The sequence below is a fragment of the Dendrobates tinctorius genome, unplaced genomic scaffold, assembly GCF_039654945.1.
Source record: "Dendrobates tinctorius isolate UK_male_01 unplaced genomic scaffold, ASM3965494v1 ptg000011l, whole genome shotgun sequence".
In the NCBI taxonomy this organism is placed as follows: domain Eukaryota; kingdom Metazoa; phylum Chordata; class Amphibia; order Anura; family Dendrobatidae; genus Dendrobates; species Dendrobates tinctorius.
Genome location: NW_027361679.1, coordinates 36,704,285 through 36,728,766, shown reverse-complemented (window position 1 = coordinate 36,728,766; position 24,482 = coordinate 36,704,285). Strand labels below are relative to the sequence as shown.

The following is a 24,482-nucleotide window of genomic DNA, read 5'->3' as shown; positions in this document are numbered from 1 at the left end:
ACGCTCCTACAAAGCAGGAAGCAGTCCACTACTCATATTTATACAAAAATATGGAAAAAATTTCTGCAGTTCCATACAACCCCTCATACCACAGAAATCCCGATAGTTCCTATCCTGGAATTTCTGCAAAAAGGGAAAGATTTAGATCTGGCAGTAAATACTCTAAAAGTCCAAGTGTTCACATTAGGGGCACTGTATGGCCACAATATAGCAGGGAATAAGTGGGTATCATGATTTATTACAGCATGCGAATGAACGACTCCGGTTCACATACCTACAATACCTCCATGGGACCTAAATTTGGTCCCTTCGAACTAATAGACACTATCTCTAAAATATTTGTCAATCAAGACGGCCCTCTTAGTAGCACTAACATCTGCTAGGATAGTGAGCAACATCCAAGCTCTATCCATAGATCCACCCTTTTTTCAGATATACCAGGATAGGTTAATATTAAAGCCAGATCCCTCATACCTTCCTAAGGTGTCAACAAAATTCTATAGATCTCAAGAGATACTCCTCCCAACCTTCTTTAGAGATCCCTCCACTCCTGAGGAGCAGAAATTCCACACCTTGGATGTTAGAAGAACTGTCCTAAAATACATTGAGAGGTCCAGGAGCTGGAGGCAGTGCAGGGCTCTGTTCATATCTTTTCAGGGCTGTAAAAAAAGGGTATGGAGTCACGAAGAGCACCTTATCCCGGTGGATCAGGGATGCCATTCGTTTAGCCTACTTCGCGAGAAGTGAAGATCCTCCGGAGAACATTAGAGCTCATACTACCAGAGCAATGGCATCCTCCTGGGCCGAGAGGGGAGACGTTCCAATCGAAGCCATATGTAAGGCGGCAATTTGGTCATCCCCTTCTACCTTCTATAATCGCTATAGACTTGACCTTTCATCAACTTCTGACCTAAGCTTTGGCAGGACTGTCCTTGGCACGGTGGTCCCACCCAGGTGATGGTCTTCTGGAATCTCTCCAGTGGGTGCTGTCGTGGCGAAGGGTAAAAAGCCGGATTACTTAACGGTAATGCTCTTTTAATGAGTCCACGACAGCACCCGCTCACTTCCCTCCCTATAAAGATAACAATAGCGATAAATACACCACATATTAAAGTGTCTCCTAATATGAAGAGATCAAATCTAGAAATGCAAGAATATTGCCTAACTCTTGGCGGTCCTCCTGGTACTCTGAAATACAAAACTGAGGAGGAAAGGCGGACCGCCCCCTTTTATCTTTCTGTAGGGTTTCCTGTTCCAATGGGGCGGATCCGATACCTCCAGTGGGTGCTGTCGTGGACTCATTAAAAGAGCATTACCGGTAAGTAATCTGGCTTTTCATCAGTCCACAAAATGTTTCTCCATTTCTCTTTAGGCCAGTAGATGTGTTCTTTGGAAAATTGTATCCGCTTCCGTACATGTCGTGTTTTTTTTTTTTTTAAACAATGGGACTTTGCTGGGACTCTTGCTAAGAGATTAGCGCCACACAGGCATCTTCTAACTGTCACGGTATCACAGGTAACTTGAGACTGTCTTTGATCGTCCTGGAGCTGATCCTTGGCTGAGCCTTTGCCATTCTGACTTTTCTTCCATCCATTCGAATGGTAGTTTTCCGCTTTCTTCCACATCTCTCTGGTTTGGCTTTCCATTTTTTGTAGCATTGGAGATCATTTTAGCTGAACAGCACTTCTCTAAGTTTTATCCTCTCCAATCATCTTTTAATCAAAGTATGCTGTTCTTCTGAACAATGTCTCCAGCGACCCATACTTCTCAGGCTTTCAAGGAGAAATGCATATACAACATATCGTGGCTTTACTCTTAAATAAGGGCCACCTGATTCACACCTGTTTCTTCACAGAATGATTGACCTCACTAATTGAACTCCACACTGCTGTTATTTTCAACACACATCCTTTCAATTAATTATTCTACTACACAGACTCAAAAACATACAGATCATGAACCAACCAACTTAGAAATTGTTTGACATGTACCAAAAACGGTGATTAATCTGGTTAGTCATATTGGACTGCTATTATTTTGAACACTACTGTAGAAACGGTCACGTGCCAACTAGATGGAAGGATATTGAGCAAGGCCGTGTAGTCTGAATGTGGCCGGAAGTATGCAAATCGCATACTTGCGGGCACATGACCACCCGTGCCGGCATCAGAGAATCCTCACACCGTGCATGATATGAGGATTCACAAGTCTATTCCTATGTCCTGTTCTGCATTAATATATTTTTCTTTTAGGACATAGAAAAAGAACTGGAGGTACAAATAGGAATGAGGCAAGAGATGGAAATGGCTATGAAGATGCTGGATAAGGATGTCTGTGAGAAACAAGATGCTTTAGCAGCACTCAGACAACAACTTGATGATCTCAGGGCTTTAAAGCATGAGTTGTCCTTTAAACTTCAGGTAGGAAGCCTAGACGAAGGTACTATAGGAAGACCCTAGCAGAAAGCATTACTTATTGTTACTTATCACACATAAAAAAGATGGGCCTTTTCATCCAAGTATCGATTTTTGTATTAGCACAACATACAGTTTAGTGATACCATTGGTATACTGGATCCCTCTCCCTAATGTTTTTTGTTTTTGTTCTTATTTTTCTTTTTTTGTTTTTCTTTTCTTGTAAGTTGAGCTACAGCGCAAATATACCTAATTTTATATATTAATCCTCTATTCTACTGTGGTTGTTGTCTTATTTGCAGCTAGTTCTACTTGCATATACAAGTGCCACTACCCATACAGATGATCCAATTTTTTTCACATTTTTTAAAATGTTTTTATCTATTTTACAACCACAAAGCTTTGCATAAAAAAAGTTTTTTCTAAATTGCATTCCCCTTTCTGTATTTTTATATATTGGACATATTTTTGTTTTTTTTGACAGGGCGGGGCTAGAAACAGCCATTCAAACTGAGTGTTTTATTTTGATTTTTTTTTTTTTTGTTTTATTTTTTTTCCATTGATTTTACACACTGAGCCCTCCCAGTAAGGTCTTAAACACCATTTTGGGAGGGGCATTTGAATACATTAATACATTCTATTACATCATATTAATTCATTCTATTCCCCCAGTTACAGGGGAAATGCAGCCTCATGCCTGCATAGTGGAGCTGACTGAGTCTCCTAGGACTAAACTGCTGCTCTCTCCATACACCCAGTGATCACATGATCACTGAGTTCAGAAGAGGAAACCTAGTTAGTACTTCCATATCTGTATACACAAGTGCTGATGCAGTGTTGTGTATACAGAGGTAGAGGAGGTAAACATGGTGATAAACCTTGTTTGCCTTTTGTATGGGTAATGTGACTGTGTCTGACAGCCGACTCCCTCACCAAAGAAACGCAATCGACTGCAAGCTGCTTACTGTGCATTTATGTTTTAGAATGTCAGTGTAAAGTGTGGACCGCCCAGACTTTTTTAATGTATGGGCGGTCCCGAAGTAGTTAAACCATTTCATATATTGTCTGAAACTGATCTATGTAAAGTAATGACCAATATCTAAGTAACTGGTATAACTTTTGTTTCTGTAAGATGTCGTTGTTTTAATAATGCTGGTAAATCTCGCTACAGAGCTCAGATTTGGCAGTGAAACAGAAGACTGAGTTAAACAGTCGCTTGGAAGAGAAAACCAATCAGATGGCTGCCACGATCAAACAACTGGAGCAGAGGTAACATACATGGAGTGGTCTGCTAATGCTTTATATCATACATCTTGATAAGAGTGTTAAATCGTTGTCAAGGAAGAGCTATTTTTCCTTAAGTGCAGGAAATTAATATACAAAAAAATTTTTTAACTTTTTTTTTTTTTTTTTACATTTTATTTTTCTTATTGCAATTTGACGCAGCAATAGAATATTTTGACTTTTGTTTCAATTGAAATTTGAATTGATTGGTCACCCTTTAAAACTAGCTTGCTCTGACTCCTCCATACAAATTCCACAATGTATGTTTAGGCCCAGGTCACACTTTCGTTCTGACATTCCATGTCTGTGTACCATTTTAGGAACAGACAAATGAAATTCACAGCAAAAATGGATCCATTTGCATGAGTTATGCCACAGAAGCAGAGGGACCCCATTGATTTATTATGGAGCCCCTCTGGGTTCGTTCCCGTGTCAGATTTCAGAGACAAAAGTGCAGCATGAAGAACCCAACGGATCAGTTAGTCTATTTCTAAAACAGAAGAGAGATACAAAAAGTAGCACACAACAGTACGAGTATCATATGGGAAAGTATAAAAAGTACCCGAACATAAATAAGTATTATCCCATATAGATAAGTTTACCGTGGACTGTAAAGAGACCAGTTGTCAAAATTCACATAGAAGGAGAGGGAAGGAAAATACTTCCAAGACAACAATAAAGGTCATGATATAAAATTGCTTTATTGGATACAGGACAAGGAACAATAAAACATGCTAAAATGCTGGAAACTTGTCACATAGACATAAGGACACCATGAACCATAGTTGCTGCTAAAAGTACCTCAACAAAGACACAGTGGGTAAAGTACCATATTGCTGACCAACTGGATAGGTCAGTATACAAAGGGGGCGCCCATTGACTAAGGTTTGCCGAAACGCGTGTTGGGACGGACACCGGGACCCTCCACTTGCTTGCGTGCACTTGCATTTATAAGGTAATCTTTTGACATATGGTGTGTTATGTGTGGGCATATGTGCTATACATCTCCTCTATGACTTCAGTGTAATCTTTGTATACTGACCTATCCAGTTGGTCAGCAATATGGTACTTTACCCACTGCGTCTTTGTTGAGGTACTTTTAGCAGCAACTATGGTTCATGGTGTCCTTATGTCTATGTGACAAGTTTCCAGCATTCTAGCATGTTTTATTGTTCCTTGCCCTGTATCCAATAAAGCAATTTTATATCATGACCTTTATTGTTGTCTTGGAAGTATCTTCCTTCCCTCTCCTTCTAAAACAGAAGAGATATTGTGCAAGTGTGAACCCAGCATAATCTGGTTTAGGCTCTGTTTTTGGAATACTGGGCTACAGGTATATATAGGTTAGTGCAATAGTCTGAGGTTACTGCACTTAATGCTTATATTATACCGTATAGTTAAATAGTATTTAGTAAGGTGCTAAGCGTCACTCTAATATGGAAACAAAATAAAGTTCTAACACCAAAAGCTTTCTAAAGTGATGTATCATGAAATTAGTTGGCAAAAATGTTGTAATTCCATGGGACTGATGGAGATGGTCAAGTACAACCCACTGCCTTCGACAGTCCCATAGTGATTAGTGTCCCAGCTCTCATTCTCGAGAACCTGCTCTATGGTTTTTGAAATCTGCAGTATACAAATCTGTCACAGAATTTTACTAGTCATTTTAACTCCTTCCTCTGTAGCAAGAGTGAAATTGCAATTAATCCACATTAAGGCTAAGTGCCCACGTTGCAGAAATGCTGCGGAAATGTCCACAGCATTTCCGCAACTCCCTGCCACGGGTAAAAAGCATGCGGAATTCGCATGCGTTTTCCCACAAAACACAAGCGTTTTTAGCTTGCAGAATGCTTGCGCTTTTCCAGGCAATCTGTAGCAGTGCTTGGAAAAGTGATTGACAGGTTGGTCACACTTATCAAGCATAGTGCTTGACAAGTTTGACCAACTTTTTACTATTGATGCTGCCTATGCAGCATCATTAGTAAAATATATAATGTTAAAAATAATAAAAAATAAAAAAAATAGGGATATACTCGCCTTCGGGTGGCCCCCTGAGCTCTCCCACCTCTCAGCCATGCTGCCAGCAACTTCCGTTCCCAGGGATGCCTTGCGACAATGACCTCTGATGATGTAGCATCACACGAGACCGCTATGTCATCAGAGGTCATTCACACAATGCATCCCTGGGAACGGAAGTTGCTGGCAGCGTGGCTGAGAGGCGGGAAGGCTCCGGGGGCCGACAGAAGGTGAGTATATCCCTATTTTTTATTTTAATTCTATTTCTTACAGGAATATGGTACCCAGGGCATGGAGGACAGTCTCTCCTCTCCTCCAGACCCTGGGTACCATCCGCACATGAAGCGCTCACTTTATGCATGGTGGGCATAGCCACATGCGTAAAGTGAGCGTTTCAATGCAATCCTATGGCGGCGGAATCACCGCAATTCCGCAGAAATAATGGACATGCTGCGGATTTTACCGCTATGCGAGTCCGCAGCGGTAAAATCTGCAGCGTGGGCACAGCAACTGCGGAATCCCATAGGATTGCACGGGGATGTGTTTTATTAGCGTTTTTTTTAAGCATTTCCACTGTGGCGGAAACGCATAGAAAACGTAACGTGGGCACACAGCCTAAAACCTGCAGCAAAATGTGCATGCTGATTTTTCTGTGGACTTCTTGCAGAATTCTGGTGAAAAAGTGGAAAATTACAACACATGTGGAACTAACTAGCCTTAGGGTGGACATTCACAAGATTGTTTGCTTGATGTGCTACTTAAATGGGTTGTCCACCTTCTGAAGCAATTTGTTCTTTTTTCTTTAAATGCATGGATTTTAGGCTAAGAATAATTTTTTCGTTTGGATTTAATGAAAACAAAAATGTTGCACAGTTAGCCATGTATAGCCTCTGCTTTGCAAGTTTTATTGCTGGCTACTAGTGATGAACGAACGTGCTGGGATAAGGTGTTATTTGAGCATGCCCAGGTGCTAGTCGAGTGCTGGAATAATATGTTGCAGTCCCCGCGGCTGCATGTCTCGCAGCTGTTCGACAGCTGCAACACATGCAGGGATGTCCTGTTTGTTAGCCGCGAGACATGCAGGTGCAAGGACTCGGACATTTTATATGAGCATGCCGAAGACTGAAAATCCACGAGTGAGCTTGGATGGTGTGACAGTGTAACTCCTCGCAGCTGATTTACGACTACAGACCACAGAAAGTTGAAAGTGCAGAAAAATTGGAGTCTGTAAAAGCCAAAATGGTGCAAGATTTTGAATGAAATTGCAAAAATGATTTTTAGCCCCAAATACATGCCCTTAAGCAAAAAAAAAAGTTATCCACAAAGTCAGACTATAGATTTTGTGCAAATATTTTTGTAGTATAAAAACCTATAGAAATCATTTATTATGCTAGTGAGTGGTCAATTGAGTGTTAAATGCAATATGTAGCTGGAAATATCTATTTGTAGAAAATAATTTGTCCTATATGTGTAATGTTCTTAATACTAGCACTTCATCCATATTAGTATTGATACCATTGCTCCTTGGAGAGGAGAGTCCTGAGGGTCACCTTTTGGTTCTGTCATGGTGCCAGACTCTGCCATTACATCCTGGAACAGTGATTGATACACAAATCTGATATATGTTCTCTTTATTTTAGTACTACTGTATATCTTGTATGAATTTCCTAATTGATCTTTTTCTTTTGATGTTCCCTGTTTTATTAATCATTTACCCTAAAATCTTCTTTAACTTTTTGGTTTTCGTTGTTAAATTAACAAACTAGTGAAAAGAATTTGGTGAAACAGGCAAAAACCTTAAGTAGTACCGCCAGTAAACTGTTACAGAAGCAGCACTAGGTGCCTTGCCAGGACTAACAGAGGAACTTGGTAGCAGGAGGAAGCAAGAAACGTCTGCTTTGTTACAAGCTACTGCATAGATGTTAAATGTTACCTACTGTTCATTTGAAAACCGCTGCATTTTGAAGCCATGGCTCCTCCGTTCTGTTATCCTTTCTTTCACCCACCCTCTCACTATAGACAAAATCTTTGTTAGACCCCACAAAAATTTGCCAAATAAACTTTTTAAAACCATGTCTTTGTGATGCATCATCAACTCTCTAAATATCACTGGTGATACCACCACTAGAACACAGTGATCTCTAGAACAGGGATCCTTAAAGTGAGCCTGATATCTGATACATGCTGCCCGATCCAGGGGCAGCATATATCCGGCACTGGCTGTATGATCTAAACTAGCTATGTAAAAGTGATTTCTGGCTCACACATTAACACCAGTATGATGTGGCAAGTCTGACTAGCCATCATGTTGTCCTAGAAGAAAATTAGAGCTGATCGGTGAATATATGATCGTACTTACCGTACACCATATACACGGATTTAGGCCATAAAAAGTTTGGTGGGAATGCTTCTCTAATCGGTGTCCCTTCCCCCTGCATAAACGCAGTAAGCAGGAGAATGTATGGAGAAGATGGTGCTGCTTCATTTAAAATGAAGAACAGACACAACTGAGTGGTGGTCATCGGCTCTCAGTCCTGCCTGCGGACACTGACTGGAGCGGCACTACATATGCTCCACCACCACACCATTTGAAGTTTTCCTTACTGCTCAGTGGTCTGTGGACCCCATTCACTTCAATATTAGCTGAGTTGCAGTACTTACGAACGGGTACTACACAAAGTGTATGGAGCTGTAGCACTGCAGTTCCGCACAGTGTACATCCAGCCGCCGCAGGATCTACAAACAGCGGATCATTGGGGTGCCAGGGATTTGACCTGATATTGATGACCTGTCCTTAGGATAGTCATTGATATCCAAAATCCTGGACAACCCCATTAAGCAATTTAACACGAAAACCACAGAAAGAGGAAAAAATCCTCCAAAAAATTCAGGAAAAAACCAGACAGGCCTAAATGCATCTGCACTAATCCAGGGTGCAGCGGACCCAAGTAAAATGGCAGCTGCACAGGTGCATAAATACCAAATGAAACAGCCAGCCTACAATCAGGGATTGGCCGTGTGGTACACCAGTGCAGAAGAAATAATCCGCAGTTTGCCAGCTTCCGTATTAAGGCCTTAATATCAACCAATACCTTACATATATTGATATGTTTTTTGTGCACTTTTTATCTTTTCAGGGTGCAGTTAGGCCCAAATGGTTCTGCAAACTTGTGGCCTCTGTTCACACGGGATGCATTCTAGTTGGCACTGGGCAGCCCCCCTATATGGTGTTACTAAGAGGTTGTGAGCCAGAATCCCTGCATTCCCTGTGTGAACACTGCCACATGCGGATTATTTCTTCTGCACTGGTGTACCACACGACCAATCCCTCATTGTAGGCTGGCTGTTTCATTTGGTATTTTATGCACCTGTGCAGCTGCCATTTTACTTGGGTCCGCTGCACCCTGGATTAGTGCAGATGCATTTAGGCCTGTCTGGTTTTTTCCCATTAAGCAGTTTGTCTCCTGTCTTTTTGCATTACCGATGTTCAAATGTTAGATATAGGACTGGACTGAGCTGCATACACATTGGAAGCCAAGAAGAGAAAGCCATCTGTCATACATCACTTAGTGTAAACCTAACACTAGGCCTGTCACTAAACCTATCATCACAAGTTGCAAATATACAGTAAGATGAGACTTTATTTTTTTTTACTCTAGTTTTGAGACTAAATTCTGTGTCTGAAACATCCACTATGTCTGAGCATAACCTAAAACTGCTATTAAAACATGCTAAAATAAAGACCTTCCTCTTAGGAGGTGGCTACGTGAATGTCGTGACGCTCAAGACTGTTTAGACAAAGGAACCTTACTAGTATGTCTAACCTTCTTGTGACTTTTTTTTTTAATTTTGCCATTCAATGAAAAGAGACTGTATTCGTAAAGCGGAAAATGACTGATTGAAGAACAGTGCAAATGACAAGATTATTGAGAATTATTATTTCATGAGGAATTCACATATCTACTATAACTGACGTTTAGATGATATTACATGCAATATGATTAGATCAGTTTTTGCCTGCTTCACCTTCAAGTTTCATTAAATATATAGGTTTCTATCTTTTTTTTATTATTCTATCCATTTTCCACCCTTTTTTACTTTTGTTCTTGTTTGAGTTTTCGATTTTATTATAATCCATTTGTTATACCCACCACCTCCATTTCCTTTTGTTTTGTCTTTTTTGTTTGTTTGGTTTTTTTTTTATTACCCTTCCATGTGAATCACATCCAGATTGAGAGTGTCAGAGCGAGATCGGCTGGATGCCGAAGAAGCCAACAGACTTTTCAAGCAAGAGTTTGGGGACAAGATTGAGAGTCTACAAATGGAAGTGGATCAGCTCCAAAAGCAGTGGTGAAGAAATGATTGCTTGCTGTAGTTCTAGTGAGAAGCAGTGGTGATGCTATCTGGGTGTCTCTGGTGCCACGCATTTCCTAACCTCTTGCAGGTGGTGATATCTTTCATTGCACCCACATTAAAAGATTTTAGGATTTTGTCTCCCAACCTTCAAGATTATCTGAACCCCTCTCTCAGGTTATTAAACTATATATGATAATGTTGGCATTGTAAGTAAAAGTTGTCACAACCTGCAAAGAACATAAAACTAATAACATTTAACTGTGGTTCTTGTATAATAAATAAATTTCCTGGCCGCTATTGGTGTACTTGTCTCTGCCAGTCTTTCTTCTGCAGTTCAGCTAATCATTGTCCGTGCAGATATGGGACCTATACATTCATATAGACAGCCATGATTACTTAGCTTCTCCTATTGTGATCACTTAAAGGGACTCCGTCAGCAAGTTTTTGCTATGTAATCTGAGGACCGTATGAGGTAGGGGATAAAAGACAGAATTCAAGAATATACACATGTCCGGCTGTGTGCTGTAGTTTACTTAGACTGAAGGTTTAACCCCTTAGTGACAGCGCCAATTTGGTAATTAATGGCAAAGCCAATTTTTACAATCCTGACCGCTGTCACTTTATGAGGTGATAGCTCTGGAACGCTAATGGCGATATTAGCTCCCGTGGTAGCGCGAAACGGCCGTCGTCCGTTCATCCTTCACTTTGCTCCCCTGTCAAAGATTTTAATGTTGCAATAAAAAAATTTTGGATTTTAAGAACGGTGTGTACCATCCTTTCTTTTTCTCTTCATATGGACACTAACCCTAACTTTAGCCCAACTCGCTTTAGCCCAGCTATAACCCTAATGGAAAAATATAAATAAATACATTTTTTTTATTTTATTATTTTTACCTAACTAATGGGGTGGTAAAAAAAAAAATAGTAAATCAAACCCCTCTTTATTTTGATCCCTGTGATAGGGTCTATCACAGTGATCAAAATGAACCAATAGGAAAAATTTCCTATGGTTGCTGGGTGCAGCACATCTTGGCGGGCACATCTTCTCCCGGAAAGAGACGCCGGCGGCCCGGGGGACTTCACGGGTGGTTGCAGGGACACCAAAGGTACCGGTACCCTATTTCTCTCTCCTCTCATGTGCGATTACATCACAGGAGAGAGAAATTAAATGGAAAATCAACGTTTTTTTTTTTTGTTTTTTTTTCTTGCTGTCACCGTTATATGGTTAATAACGGCGTTCGCAACACTGGGGTTGGTATAAACCAACCCAAATCATGTTCTCTGGGGTCTTAGCTACCCTCAGTAGCCGAGACCCTGGAGAAATTCCAATTCTGCGGGGGCATTTATATACATTTTTACATTTTTTTTCTCAGCGCTGATAAAAAGCGGCGCTGAGGCATAAGTACCCTTAGCTGCATCCGTTGAAAGGCGTATCAGCGGTCATAAAAGAGTTAATCACCTGGTGATTAACATTGTTTTTAAGTTAGACTCTGCCCCTTCTGTGATAAGAAGCTCACTGTCTGTAGAGTATGTACACAGAGCCTGTTGTGGCCGAGGTTAGCTTTCTCAGCTCTGTGGCATTTTTAATCTAAAAACTCTTGATGGTGTCAGAACCGCTGCACACAGTCATCTAAGTGATGCATCATTAGATTCAGGGTCTCTTTGCCTATATCACGCTGCTCTCAGATGAGGTAGCAAAAACCTGCTGACAGATTCTCTTTAACAAACATAATATCACGAACAAGAGAATTATAAGCAATGCATGGAACAAGAGGAAATTTAAACCACATGCATTTGGATTAAAGGGTCCCATAACTGTATTAATTATAGTTTTATAGCTTTGCTTTCTGCTGCCTTTTAAAACATTAGGCTTACAAAACAATGCCTACATCATGTAGATTTTTGACTTGAAGGTTATATGAGATGAGACAAAAATTCATAGCACCGCCGTTGTCTGTGGGCTGTGTTTATTACTGAACTTACTCACAGTTTAAGCAAATGTAATAGGAGGTACAACAAATAGGCAAGGGTGGTGCGGTTTCTGAAATAAATAGAGGCAACCTGTTTTAAGGGTTGTTCTCATGATCCTACCTTCAGGAGCACACTGCTCCCCAGCCTTCTGACTTCCTGCTGTCTGGGAGCTGCGCGCTCCTGACTGATTGACCGTTTGAAACATCCGCCAGCAGCATGGAAGGAACATGGGGACAATGAGGTTGGCCAGGGGAATTGCGCTCCTGCCTACTTAACTAGCCACCTCTGAAAGACTGAGTCTATGCAATGAGCAGTGCACAATAGAATTAAAAATCCCTCCTTTTTTTTTTTGTTTAGAACAGAGAGGACTTTTAAGGGCTCACACTCGCTTGCGAGAGACTCGCACGGCTCTCGCATGAAAACCTGGCACTGCCGCCGGCACTCGGACCGAAGCGTGCGGCTGCATAGAAATACATGTAGCCGCACGCTCCGTTCCCAATGCCGGCGGCAGTGCCAGGTTTACGTGCGGGAGCCGTGCGAGTCTCTTGCAAGTGAGTATGAGCCCTTATAAGAAGTAAATCACCAAGTTGTTTGTATTTACAAGCACTTTGCAATTTTGTCTATTTTTCATGAGAAAACGCTTTAAACCTTCCCACTGCAGAACCTGTGAGTTCTATACATAAACAGCTAGTAATAATCACAGCTACACTACGCTTGAGCTTCCTGCAACTTAGCAATACACTAGCGGAAGTACATAAGTTTTGATGAATATTTGCTGCTTTCCTGTGCTTCTGTAACACATGGTCACCATCCTGACTACCCCACAATGCAATAAGCTAGCAGCATAATTGTGTATTTGTCATTTTATTACTCTAAAGAGGATAAGAATCCAATTGATCCTGAAAATCCTACTAGTTATTCTTCTTTAAGACTTAAAGAGCATTCGCTTCAGAGACCATACTGATGCTTTCTGGCTCTACATATGTCCATAATATTCATGTAGATGCTCATTATCTCTTAAATTTAGAAGAAACCTGCCAGTGCGGAAATGCTCTGCAGTCTGGGTGGGTGAAGCTAAGCAGATTGATGGGTCTGTGGGAAAAAGGTTCATTTTTGCCTGTATTTTATTCATTGCAATCCATGCTCATTCTGGGTTGAGCAGTTGAGGTGGCCTTAATCATTCAATGGCCGCAATTCCTGTATAAGTGCGCATACAAAGATAGCTGGAAATCACTGATTAATACACCCCCACAGTCATTTGTTCTTGTTATTCTTATCTTGTAAAACCATATATCAACCTGCTTGGCTCCTCTCTCTCTATAACACTGGTGTCATATCAGGCTGCCTGTACTGTGCGACAGATTACCTTTAAGGGAACCTGACAGCTGGTACATTTTGGCTGATCTAGAGGCAGCCGCCTCGGAACCGCCTGTCCAACTAACGCCCATGCTGCTCAGTCCTCTGTGTGGCTAACTGACTCGGTGGCTTTTAAACTGTTTTTCTGTGACTGCAGCTTTTTAGAGTTAAATATATGTTGCTGAAATTATAGTCAGTGTCTGATCTAGAAATATATTTTAAAGGGGATTATCTGAGACTTAAAAAAAAAAAAAAAAAAAAAAAGTGCCTAAGCACTAACCAGCAGGTAGTTGTTAACTATCAGGAAATATTAATTCCAGCACATCCAATTCCTCTATGCTCATCCACCTGGGGCTCAGACACCGACCTCGCTCTGGCCTCATATCAAGGATAATAGAAAAAAATTGGAGTCCGGCTCAACAGGACTGGATTTTCCTTTTCTTTTTCAAAAGAAATTATAGTGCATACAAAAGAAAACTACATGGTCGACATCACCCAGTCGAAACGTTTCTACTGCACTAAGCATTCTTACTCATGAGTATTTTTCTTTTGAAAAATAAAAAGAAAAGGAAAATCCAGTCTTGTTGACACGGTCTCCAGTTTTTTTTCTATTATCCTAGTTGCCTACCTGCTTGTTGTGCCTGGTTGCCATTCTCCACTGACACAGCGGTCACAGATTTCCGTTGACGTCACGTCAACAGAGTGGCATTTTTTTTTTTCCTGTTGACAGGGCGGCACTACTGATGTCATGCTGATTGACAGCCAGCTCTCCGCTGCCTAATTGGGGGAAGCCAGCTTTCAGTCAACATGATGCTAGTAGGCTCATCCTGTCAAAAGGAAGAGAAACAATTGCTCTGTTGACAGGGAGCAGGTGAATCTCTGGCAGGAGCAGTCAATGACTTGCGCTTGGTACAATAGGCAAGCAGTCGCCTCTTACCAACTACATGCCTGTTCCTGCTTAGGCATATATATATATATATTTTTTTTTTTTAAGTCCCACATATCCCGTTTAACAACTCATTTACATATTAAGGAACATTATGGATTACTCTGGAATAAAACATCAGATTGCAGATATAAAGGTATTACTTTATTCAGCTTCCTAGGACCTGCACGCCCATATAGATGCCTTAGGAGGGTTGATTCTACTGACAGATTCCCTTTAACGTGGCATCTTACTGTATACGAATCAGCAGCCATTTATTTCAGAATGACTGCTAATGGACATTGAGTAAATGAGAAAGAACTAGGGAGCACTTGTCATAATTTCAGGATCAGACTACTTACGGTAGGTTTTGTTTGTAGTCTGTTACCATGGAGACACAAATATTGCAGTAGATGACAGTACAGCAGCACTACATTGTAAGGTTAAGTCTTGCTTACTGCAGGCATAGATTTCTTACCTAGTACACTGTTTGTAATGTAAAAAAATGCCTTTTGTTGTAGTGTGATGTATCCCAAAATTGTTTTCTCGTCTCTTTTTTTTTTTTAGCGGTCAATATGAAAAGGAACTGAAAAAAGAAAGAAACCGAAAGTCTTCCGGAAATCAGAAAGAGAAAAGCCTGCCTGAAAATAAATACTCTCCTCTAAGAAAACCACATCTTCTGCAGAAAAACATGGTGAGAACTGGAATTGATAGGTCAAGCAGTTCAAAACATGGTTATTTCTTTTAACCCCTTCACGATATCCGCCGTGCTTGTACAGCGGGACGATCTAATCTCCTCACTGGCAGCCGGCACATTCATTATCTGGTGTGAGTGATAGATTATAGCTGACACCCTGCAGTAACGCCCACGATTGGCGCTACCACCGATCGTGAACGTTCAACACGTCTGATGTATTCATACTGACCCAAAGAATAAAGCTGCCTTATTGCTTTTACCACCGTGTGAAAGGCATAAAAAAAATCCTGAATTGGGTTTGCTGTTTCTTGTTAATTCTGCCTCTCAAAAATCAGAATAGAAAGCAATAAAAAAAATTGTGTGCCTGAAAATGTTACAAAAAAATTCAACTCCTCTTGCAAAACAAACAAGGCCTCACATGACTCTGTAGCAAAAAAAAATTATAGCTCTAAAATATATCAATGCAAAATCTTGTTTTTGTATGTGACAGCAGCCAAACAAAAAAAACAAAACAAATCTGTTATCGCTGTAATTGCACCGGCCCGAAGAATAAAGTCATCTAATCGCTTATACCGCACGAGGAACAGCATATTGAATAAAACAAATTTTTGACCTGGTTTTGATTTTTTTTTTTTTTTTTAATTCTTCCTCTCAAAGATTGCAGTAAGGCTTGGCGCACATTTATCTTGCGCTCTGCGCTGAGCACTTACACCGGGGTTTCCGTATAAATCTCTGTAATACATGATTCAGACGGAACCTCTGAGGTAAGATGCCATATAATGAGGCAGTTACTACTGTGGGCGTTGTCTGGCCTGTGATCTAGTCTTGTGCATCTTTTTAAGAGTGCATTAAATCACAACCACTTTTTGTGCATCTCTGAAATAGAAACCTCTGAACAGATGCCAAAGTCCAGAGTAACTCTGCTGCCTCATTATAGTGAATGGATCCCTCAGGTTTAATCTGAAACACGTCACTCAGAGATTTATATAGAAACCCAGATGTTTGTGCTCAGCTTAGTGTCCAGGATAAATGTGTTCCAAAATGTTATGTAAAATGTATTTTACTCATATACTGTATATAGCGCCATTAATTCCACAGCGCTTTACAGACATTATTCGCACTGTCCCCGATGGGGCTCACAATCTAAATTCCCTATCAGTATATCTTTGGAATGTGGGAGGAAGCCGGAGGACACGGAGAAAACCCACGCAAGCACGGGGAAAAAGTAGAAACTCCTTGCAGATGTTGTCCTTGGAGGGATTTGGATCCAGGACCCCAGTGCTGCAAGGCTGCAGTGCTAACCACTGAGCCACCCTAATATGCTCTTAACAAAACCTTAGTCATCCAAAAAAAAAAGTAAGTTTGAACACAGGTCCTCCGTCAATGGAAATATAGGGGACTTCCACGTTACTGGTAACACACAGGCTCTGTAAAAGCTAAATGGCTCTCACCCCTCCCTCAAAAGAAATGCCTCTCTCCCTTCTGAGCCCCAGAAGCATGAGCTGGGCACTACCATGTACTGGTTACTACAACGTACTGGAGACTACAGCAGCAGATTTGTAATTTTCACTCAGCATCATCAATTGCTGCTTGTTTCTGGAAAACGCCCATGGAGTAAAAATAATCACTTAACTGTAGATAAATTCCCAGAAGGATGTAATTTCCAAAATGGGGGGATTTTGCTCTTCTGGCACGTAGGGGTTCTGTATATAGAATCCACAAACTATTCTAGGAAAATCTGTGCTCCAAGAATCAAATGACACTCTTTCCCTCCCGAGTGTTGCTATGTGGCTAAGCTCTACTGTAGAGCCCCACACGTTCAGCAGAAATTCTGTGACTACTTTTGGTCCCATTTGTCTTTTGCGAAAATGTAAAATCTTGGCCTAAAACAAAATCTTCGTAATTATTTTTTCTTTGCTGCCCAATGGTATTAAGTTCTGTCACACACCTGTGGTGTCAATATGGTCACTGCACCCTTAGATGAGTTCATTGAGGGGTGTAGTTTGTAAAATGAGATCACTTATGGGGAGTTCTGCTGTTTGAAAATCTCAGGGGCTCTGCCAATGTGACCATGCCCCCCTTAAACCAGTGCAACAAAAGCTGCACTATAATATGGCAGTCATTACCTTCTGCGCTTTGTGCTGTGCCTCCAAAAGTAGTTTTTGATCACATGAAGGGTATTGATGTACACGGGAGAATTTTTGTAACAAGTTTTACCATTCATTTGCTCTTATCCCTTTTGAAAATTGAAAACTTGGGGCAAAAAGCAACATTTTCGTGGAAAATAATGGTAATTTATCATTTACTCAGGCCAATGTTATACAATTCTGTCAATCGCCTGAGGGTTCAAAATTTTCACTACACCTCTGGATAAATTTCTTCAGGGGTGTAGTTTCCAAAACGGGGTGACTTGTGGGAGGTTTACATTGTTTAGGCACATTAGGAACTTTGTGAACACAACATGGCGTCTGCTATCTATTCCAGACAATTTTGCTCTCAGTCTAATGTTGCTCCTTCCTTCCAAGCCTTGCCATGTGGCCAAACAGTAATTTTTCAGCACATATGGGGCATATGTGCACTCAGGAGAAATTCAGCAATAAATAGTAAGGTCCATTTTCTTCTGTTAAAGGAACATTTTTGTGGGAAAAATTACTATTTTCATTTTTTCCTTCCACATTCCTTTAATACCTTTGAAGCACTTAAAGGGTTAATAAACTTCTTGTGTGGATTTGAGCTCTTTGGGGCGTGCTATTTTTAAAATGATGTCACTTTTTGGGTATGGTTTTGTAAATTTCTTTGGAAAAATGAATAATTGCTCATAAACTTTTAATCCTTCTAACTTCCTAATTAAAACAAATATTTCATAAATGATTCTAAAGTTAACATGTGGTAAATGATATTTATTATCTATTTTGCGTGAGATACAGCGGCATGTAAAAGTTTTGGCACCCCTGGTAAAATATTACTGTTGTTGTGAATAGTTAAGCAAGTTAAAGATTAAATAATCTCTAAAATGGCTAAAGTTAAGGCCCCGTCACACACAGCAATCTCGCTAGCGAGATCGCTGATTTTGTGACGCCACAGCGATCTCACCAGCGAGATCGCTGTATGTGACGGGATCAGCGACTGGCCCCCCCGCCGGGTATCGCTGATCGTGCAGTCGTGCACGGCCGTTTTTTGATCGTTGCTCTCCCGCTGGTCAGCGCGCATTGCTGCGTGTGGCAGCGGGAGCCAACGATCAGCGACGTTCCCAGCACTCTAAGCAGGCGCTGGGAGCTGGTTTCTAAGGTACACATCGGGTAACTAAGTGACGCACGCCGCTTAGTAACCTGATATTTACCTTAGAGACCAGCGTCCTCGCTGGTACTGATCGCTGTTGAAGCTGTCTGTTTGGCAGCTCACCAGTGATCATGTAGCGATGCACCAGCGATCCTGACAAGGTCGTATCGTTGTCGGGATCGCTGGTGCATTAGTGTAACGGGGCCTTTAGAGAGGACACATTACCTTTTTGTATTTTAGGAAAAAAATATATTTTTTTTTCATCTTTTAAATTTTAAACTACCAAAATGAAAATGGGCTGATGAAAAAGTTTGGGCACCCTGCATGGTTAGTACCTAGTAACACCACCTTTTGAAAGTATCACAGCTTGTAAACGCTTTTTGTAGCCAGACAGGAGTCTTTGAATTCTTGTTTGAGGGATTTTCATCCATTGTTCCTTGGAAAATTCTTCCAGTTTAGTGAGATTCCTGGGTTTCCTTGCATGCACTGCTATTTTGATATCTAGCCACAGATTTTCAATGATGTTCAGATCAAGGGACAGTGAGGGCCATTGTAAAACCTTCAGCTTGCGCCTTTTGAGGTAGTCTATTGTGGATTTTTGTGAATTTTTGTGATTATCACAGTTGACACCCGGCACTGTGTGTCAGGGGCGGTCATGGACCGCCCCCGACATTAACCCCTGGCACACTGCGATCAAACATGATCGCAGTGTATCGGGGATTTAGAGAAGCATCGGCAGGGAGGGGGCTCCCTCCGTGCTTCCCTGAGACCCACCGGAGCAGCGCGATGTGCTGTGCTGCTCTGGGGGCCTCCTTCCCTGCAGGTCCCCGGAACCAATATGGGACAATGTAATAAAGTGTAAAAAAATAATTTATAAAAAATCGCTAAATAAAAAAAAAATTCATTTTTTGAAAATAAAAAAAGCAATAAAAGTACACATATTTAGTATCTCCGCGTCCGTAACGACCCGCCCTGTAAAATTGTCCCAGTAGTTAACCCCTTTAGCGAACCCCTTAAAAAATAAAAATAAAAAACAAAGCAAAAAACAATGCTTTATTATCATACCGCCGAACAAAAAGTGCAATAGCGCGTGATCAAAAAGACGGATATAAATAACCATAGTACCGCTGAAAATGTCATCTTGTCCCGCAAAAAACGAGCCGCCACACAGCATCATCAGCAAAAAAATAAAGTTATAGCTCACAGAATAAATGCAAAAATAATTATTTTTTAAATAAAATTGTTTTCATTGCATAAAAGTGCCAAAACACAAAAAAAGACATAAATGAGGTATCGCTGTAACCGTACTGACCCAAAGAATAAAACCGCTTTATCAATTTTACCACACGCGGAACGGTGTAAACGCCCCCCCAAAAGAAATTCATGAAACGCTGGTTTTTGTTAATTCTGCGTCCCAAAAATCGGAATAAAAAGCGATCAAAAAATGTCATGTGCCCGAAAATGGTACCAATAAAAACGTCAGCTCGTCCCGCAAAAAATAAGACCTCACATGCCTCGGTGAGTTAAAATACGGAAAAATTATAGCTCTCAAAATGTGGTGATGCAAAAACTATTTTTACAATAAAAAGCGTCTTTTAGGCTGTGTGCCCACGTAGCGATTTTTAAGCGTTTTTGCCGCGATTTTCGGCGCAAAAACGCAGCGAAAACGTTTAAAAATCGTGTACAGAATGCCCCCCATGCATTCCTATGGCATTCCGCACATACTGTGCTAATGCTGCGCTGTTTTCCGCGGCGGAATCGCATCACGAAAAAAATCGCAGCATGCTCATTCTTTTGTGCAGAATCGCAAAGAATTGCCGCGATTCCGCACCCATAGGAATGCATGAGAATCACTTACTTCCCGCATGTGGCTATGCCCACCATGCGGGAAGTTAAGCGTCTCATGTGCGGTTGGTACCCACGGTGTGGAGGAGAGGAGACTGTCCTCCAGGCCCTGGGTACCATACCCCTGTAAAAAAAAGAATAAAAAATAAAAAATCGGGGTATATTTACCTTCCGACGTCCCGCGCTGCATTCCCGGCCTCAGCGTTCCCAGTAATGCCTTGCGGCACGGTCCAGTGATGACGTGGTCTCGCGAGATCGCTATAGCAACGCGAGACTACGTCATCACCGGTCTCGCAAGGCATTACTGGGAACGCTGAGGCTCGGGAATGCAGCGCGGGACGCCGGAAGGTAAATATACCCCGATTTTTTTATTTTTTTTAGCATTTTAACATTCTATCTTTTACTATTGAGGCCGCATAGGCGGCCTCAATAGTAAAAACCTGGTCACACTTGTCAAACACTATGTTTGACGAGTGTGACCAACCTGTCAATCACTTTCCAAGCGATTTGAAGCATCGCTTGGAAAGTGCTTGAATATCGCACACGAAAATCGCGGCAAAATCGCGATCATAATCGCGGTGAAAGATTTCTGGGAAGGAGTCCGGTTTTTGGTGTGCGTTTTAACACGCACCGTGGGCACATAGCCTTAAGCGTTTTATTCACGTTTTTTTCTCATTTTTACCATATAAAACGCTTGATGAATTCCGCACTTTTAGTGCATATTGATGCGTTTTTTTTCCACGAAAAAAACGCATTGCGGTAAAAAACGCAGCATGCTCATTAATGTCGGTGAAAATTCCGCATTTCTAGCTATTTTCTATGAGACTGGGGACGCTCTGGGAAAAAAACCCGCGTTTTCTGGAAAGGAGTCCGGTTTTCAGTCAGGAATTTTCTGCATACGTGTGCACATAGCCTTAGCGTATGACAGCTACCAAACATAAAAACCCACGATAAATAGTAAATCAAATCCCACTTTATCACCCCCTTAGTTATGGAAAAATAATAAAATAAAATAAAAATGTATTTGCATTTTCCCGTTAGGGCTAGGGTTAGGGCTGAGATTAGGGTTAGGGGTGTGTTGGGGTTAGGGTTAGGGCTGAGATTATAGTTAGGGGTGTGTTGGGGTTAGGGTTAGAGTTAGAATTGGGGGGTTTCCACTGTTTGGGCACATCAGGTGCTCTCCAAACGCAACATGGCGTCTGATCTCAATTCCAGCCAATTCTGCGTTGAAAAAGTCAAATGGTGCTCCTTCCCTTCCAAGCTCTGCCATGCGCCCAAACAGTGGTTTACCCCCATATATGGGGTATCAGCCTACTCAGGACAAATTGCAAAACAACTTTTGGTGTCCTATTTCTCCTGTTACCCTTAGGAAAATAAAAAATTGGGGGCAAAAATATCATTTTTGGGGAAAAAAATGAATTTTTTATTTTCACGCCCGGGCGTTATAAACTTCTGTGAAGTACTTGGGGGTTCAAAGTGCTCACCACACATCTAGATAAGTTCCTTGTGGGGTCTAGTTTCCAAAATGGGGTCACTTGTGGGGGGTTTCCACAGTTTAGGTACATCAGGGGCTCTCCAAAAGCAACATGACACCCGCAGACCATTCCATCAAAGTCTGCCTTCCAAAACGTCACTACTTCCCTTCCGAGTCCCGACGTGTGCCCATACAGTAGTTTTCTCCCACATATGGGATATCCGCGTACTCAGGACAAATTGGACAGCAACTTTTGGGGTCCAGTTTCTCCTGCTACCCTTGGCACAATAAAAAAAATTGGGGACTAAAAGATCATGTTTGTGGAAAAAATATGATTTTTTTTTTATTTTCACGCCCGGGCGTTATAAACTTCTGTGAGGCCCTTGGGGGTTGAAAGTGCTCACCACACATCTAGATAAGTTCCTAGTTTCCAAAATGGTGTCATTTGTGGGGGGTTTCCACTGTTTAGGCACATCAGGAGCTTTCCAAACGCGACATGGCGTCCGATCGCAATTAAAGCCATAAAAGTCAAATGGCACTGCTTCCCTTCCGAGCTCTGCCATGCGCCCAACTAGTGGTTTACCCCCACATATGGGGTATCAGCGTACTCAGGACAAATTGCACAATAAGGCTGTGTGCACACGTGTTTTTTTTGCGTTTTTACCGGCAAAAACGCTTACAAGAAGCAATCCCATTCATTTTAATGAATTCTGCACTTTTTGTGCATATTGATGAGTTTTTTTCCGCGAAAAAAACACATTGAGGTAAAAAACGCAGCATGCTCATTAATTTTGCGGAAAAATCCGCATTTCTAGCTATTTTCTATGAGACTGGGGACGTGCGGAAGAAAACGCATAAACGTGCGGAAAACTCGCAAAACGCGTGGGAAAAGCGCGCGTTTTCTGGGAAGGAGTCCGGTTTTCTGTTAGGAATTTTCTGCATACGTGTGCACATTCCCTAACTTTTGGGGTCATGTTACCCTTGGAAAAATAAAAATTGAGGGTGAAAAGATCATTTTTGTGGAAAAAATGATTTTTTAATTGTACGGCTGTACATTATAAACTTCTGTGAAGCCCTTGGGGGTTCAAAGTTCTCACCACACATCTAGATAAGTTCCTTGGGGGGTCTAGTTTCCAAAATGATGTTATTTGGGGGGGTTTCCACTGTTTTGGCACATCAGGGGCTTTCCAAACGCGACATGGCGTCCGATCTCAATTCCAGCCAAAAAAGTCAAATGGCGCTGCTTCCCTTCCGAGCTCTGCCATGCGCCGAAATAGTCGTTTATCTCCACATATGGCGTATCAGCGTACACAGGACAAAATGCACAATAGCTTTTGGGGTCCTGTTACCCTTGGGAAAAAAAAAATTGGGGGTGAAAAGATCATTTTTGTGGAAAAAATATGATTTTTTAATTGTACTGCTGTATGTTATAAACTTCTGTGAAGCCCTTGGGGGTTCAAAGTTCTCACCACATATCTAGATAAGTTCCTTCGGGGTTCTGGTTTCCAAAATGGGGTCACTTGTGGGGGGGGGGGTTCCACTGTTTAGGCACACCAGGGGCTCTCCAAATGTGACATGGCGTCCGATCTGAATTCCAGCCAATTTTGCATTGAAAAAGTCAAACGGCACTCCTTCCCTTCTGAGCTCTGCCATGCGCCGAAACAGTGGTTCCCCCCACATATCAGGTATCGGAGTACTTAGGACAAATTGCACAATAACTTTTGCAGTCCAATTTCTCCTGTTGCCCTTGGTAAAATAAAAAAAATTGGACCTGAAGTAATTTTTTTGTGCAAAAAAGTTAAATGTTCATTTTTTTTTAAACATTCAAAAAATTCCTGTGACGCACCTGAAGGGTTAAAAACTTCTTGAATGTGGTTTTGAGCACCTTGAGGGGTGCAGTTTTTAGAATGGTATCACTTTTGGGTATTTTCTATCATATAGACCCCTCAAAGTGACTTCAAATGTGATGTGGTCCGTAAAAATAAAATGGTGTTGCAAAAATGAGAAATCGCTGGTCAACTTTTAACCCTTATAACTTCCTAACGAAAAAAAATTTTGGTTCCAAAATTGTGCTGATGTAAAGTAAACATGTGGGAAATGTTATTTATTAAGTTTTTTGTGTGCCATATCTCTGTGATTTAAGGGCATAAAAATTCAAAGTTGGAAAATTGCGAAATTTTTGCCAAATTTCCATTTTTTTTCACAAATAAACCGAAGTTATATCAATGAATTTTTACCACTATCATGAAGTACAATATGTCATGAGAAAACAGTGTCAGAATCACCGGGATCCATGGAAGCGTTTCAGAGTTATTACCTCATAAAGGGACAGTGGTCAGAATTGTAAAAATTGGCCTGGTCATGAACGTGCAAACCACCCTTGGGGGTCAAGGGGTTAAAGAGGTTCTGGTCATAATACAAATATGCCCATTTTCTATAAATGTCTTTGACCAGCACTATCTGTATTTCTCAGAACAAATGCAAACTATGACTGGTATCTTCTTCAGTTCTTTGTAAATTGTGCCTCCTAAACATACATTAAACGTAAGATCAGCCTTTGGAGCATTGTCAGTTTGTGTGATTTTTCCAGAGGAGCACCGGTCATCTGCAAAGCTGTGCTGTCATTACATGTTGCTCCATGGTTTTGGAGATTAAACTCCTGATTAGAGTTGAGCGACTTTGGTCGGATCGGGTTTCATGAAACAAAATTTGAGTCGGATGAAGCTGGTCCGACTAGGGCAAAAAAAGTCGGAGTTTCGTCCGAAACCCGACCCCAATGCAAGTCAATGGGGAATAAATGTCGGCATTGAGCGGATGACATTCATCCACTCAATGCCGACTTTTAATCCCCATTGACTTGCATTG

The 24,482-nt window shown here is 41.3% G+C and overlaps 1 protein-coding gene across 9 annotated transcripts in view; it reads left to right on the top strand.

Annotated features, from left to right (window-relative positions):
- RUFY3 (RUN and FYVE domain containing 3) overlaps window positions 1-24,482 on the top strand; it is a 137,468-nt gene that overhangs the window by 103,773 nt on the left and 9,213 nt on the right. For 4 of the 9 annotated variants that reach the window (XM_073541013.1, XM_073540993.1, XM_073541021.1 and 1 more), the window contains 4 exons: window positions 2,253-2,420; window positions 3,586-3,683; window positions 9,945-10,064; window positions 14,890-15,016. In XM_073541013.1, coding sequence (XP_073397114.1) covers window positions 2,253-2,420; window positions 3,586-3,683; window positions 9,945-10,064; window positions 14,890-15,016 — 513 coding nt within the window. Of the gene's footprint in view, window positions 1-2,252; window positions 2,421-3,585; window positions 3,684-7,480; window positions 7,788-9,944; window positions 10,159-14,889; window positions 15,017-24,482 lie in introns of those variants that run through there. The other 5 variants (XM_073541042.1, XM_073541049.1, XM_073541059.1 and 2 more) reach the window with 3 other exon arrangements.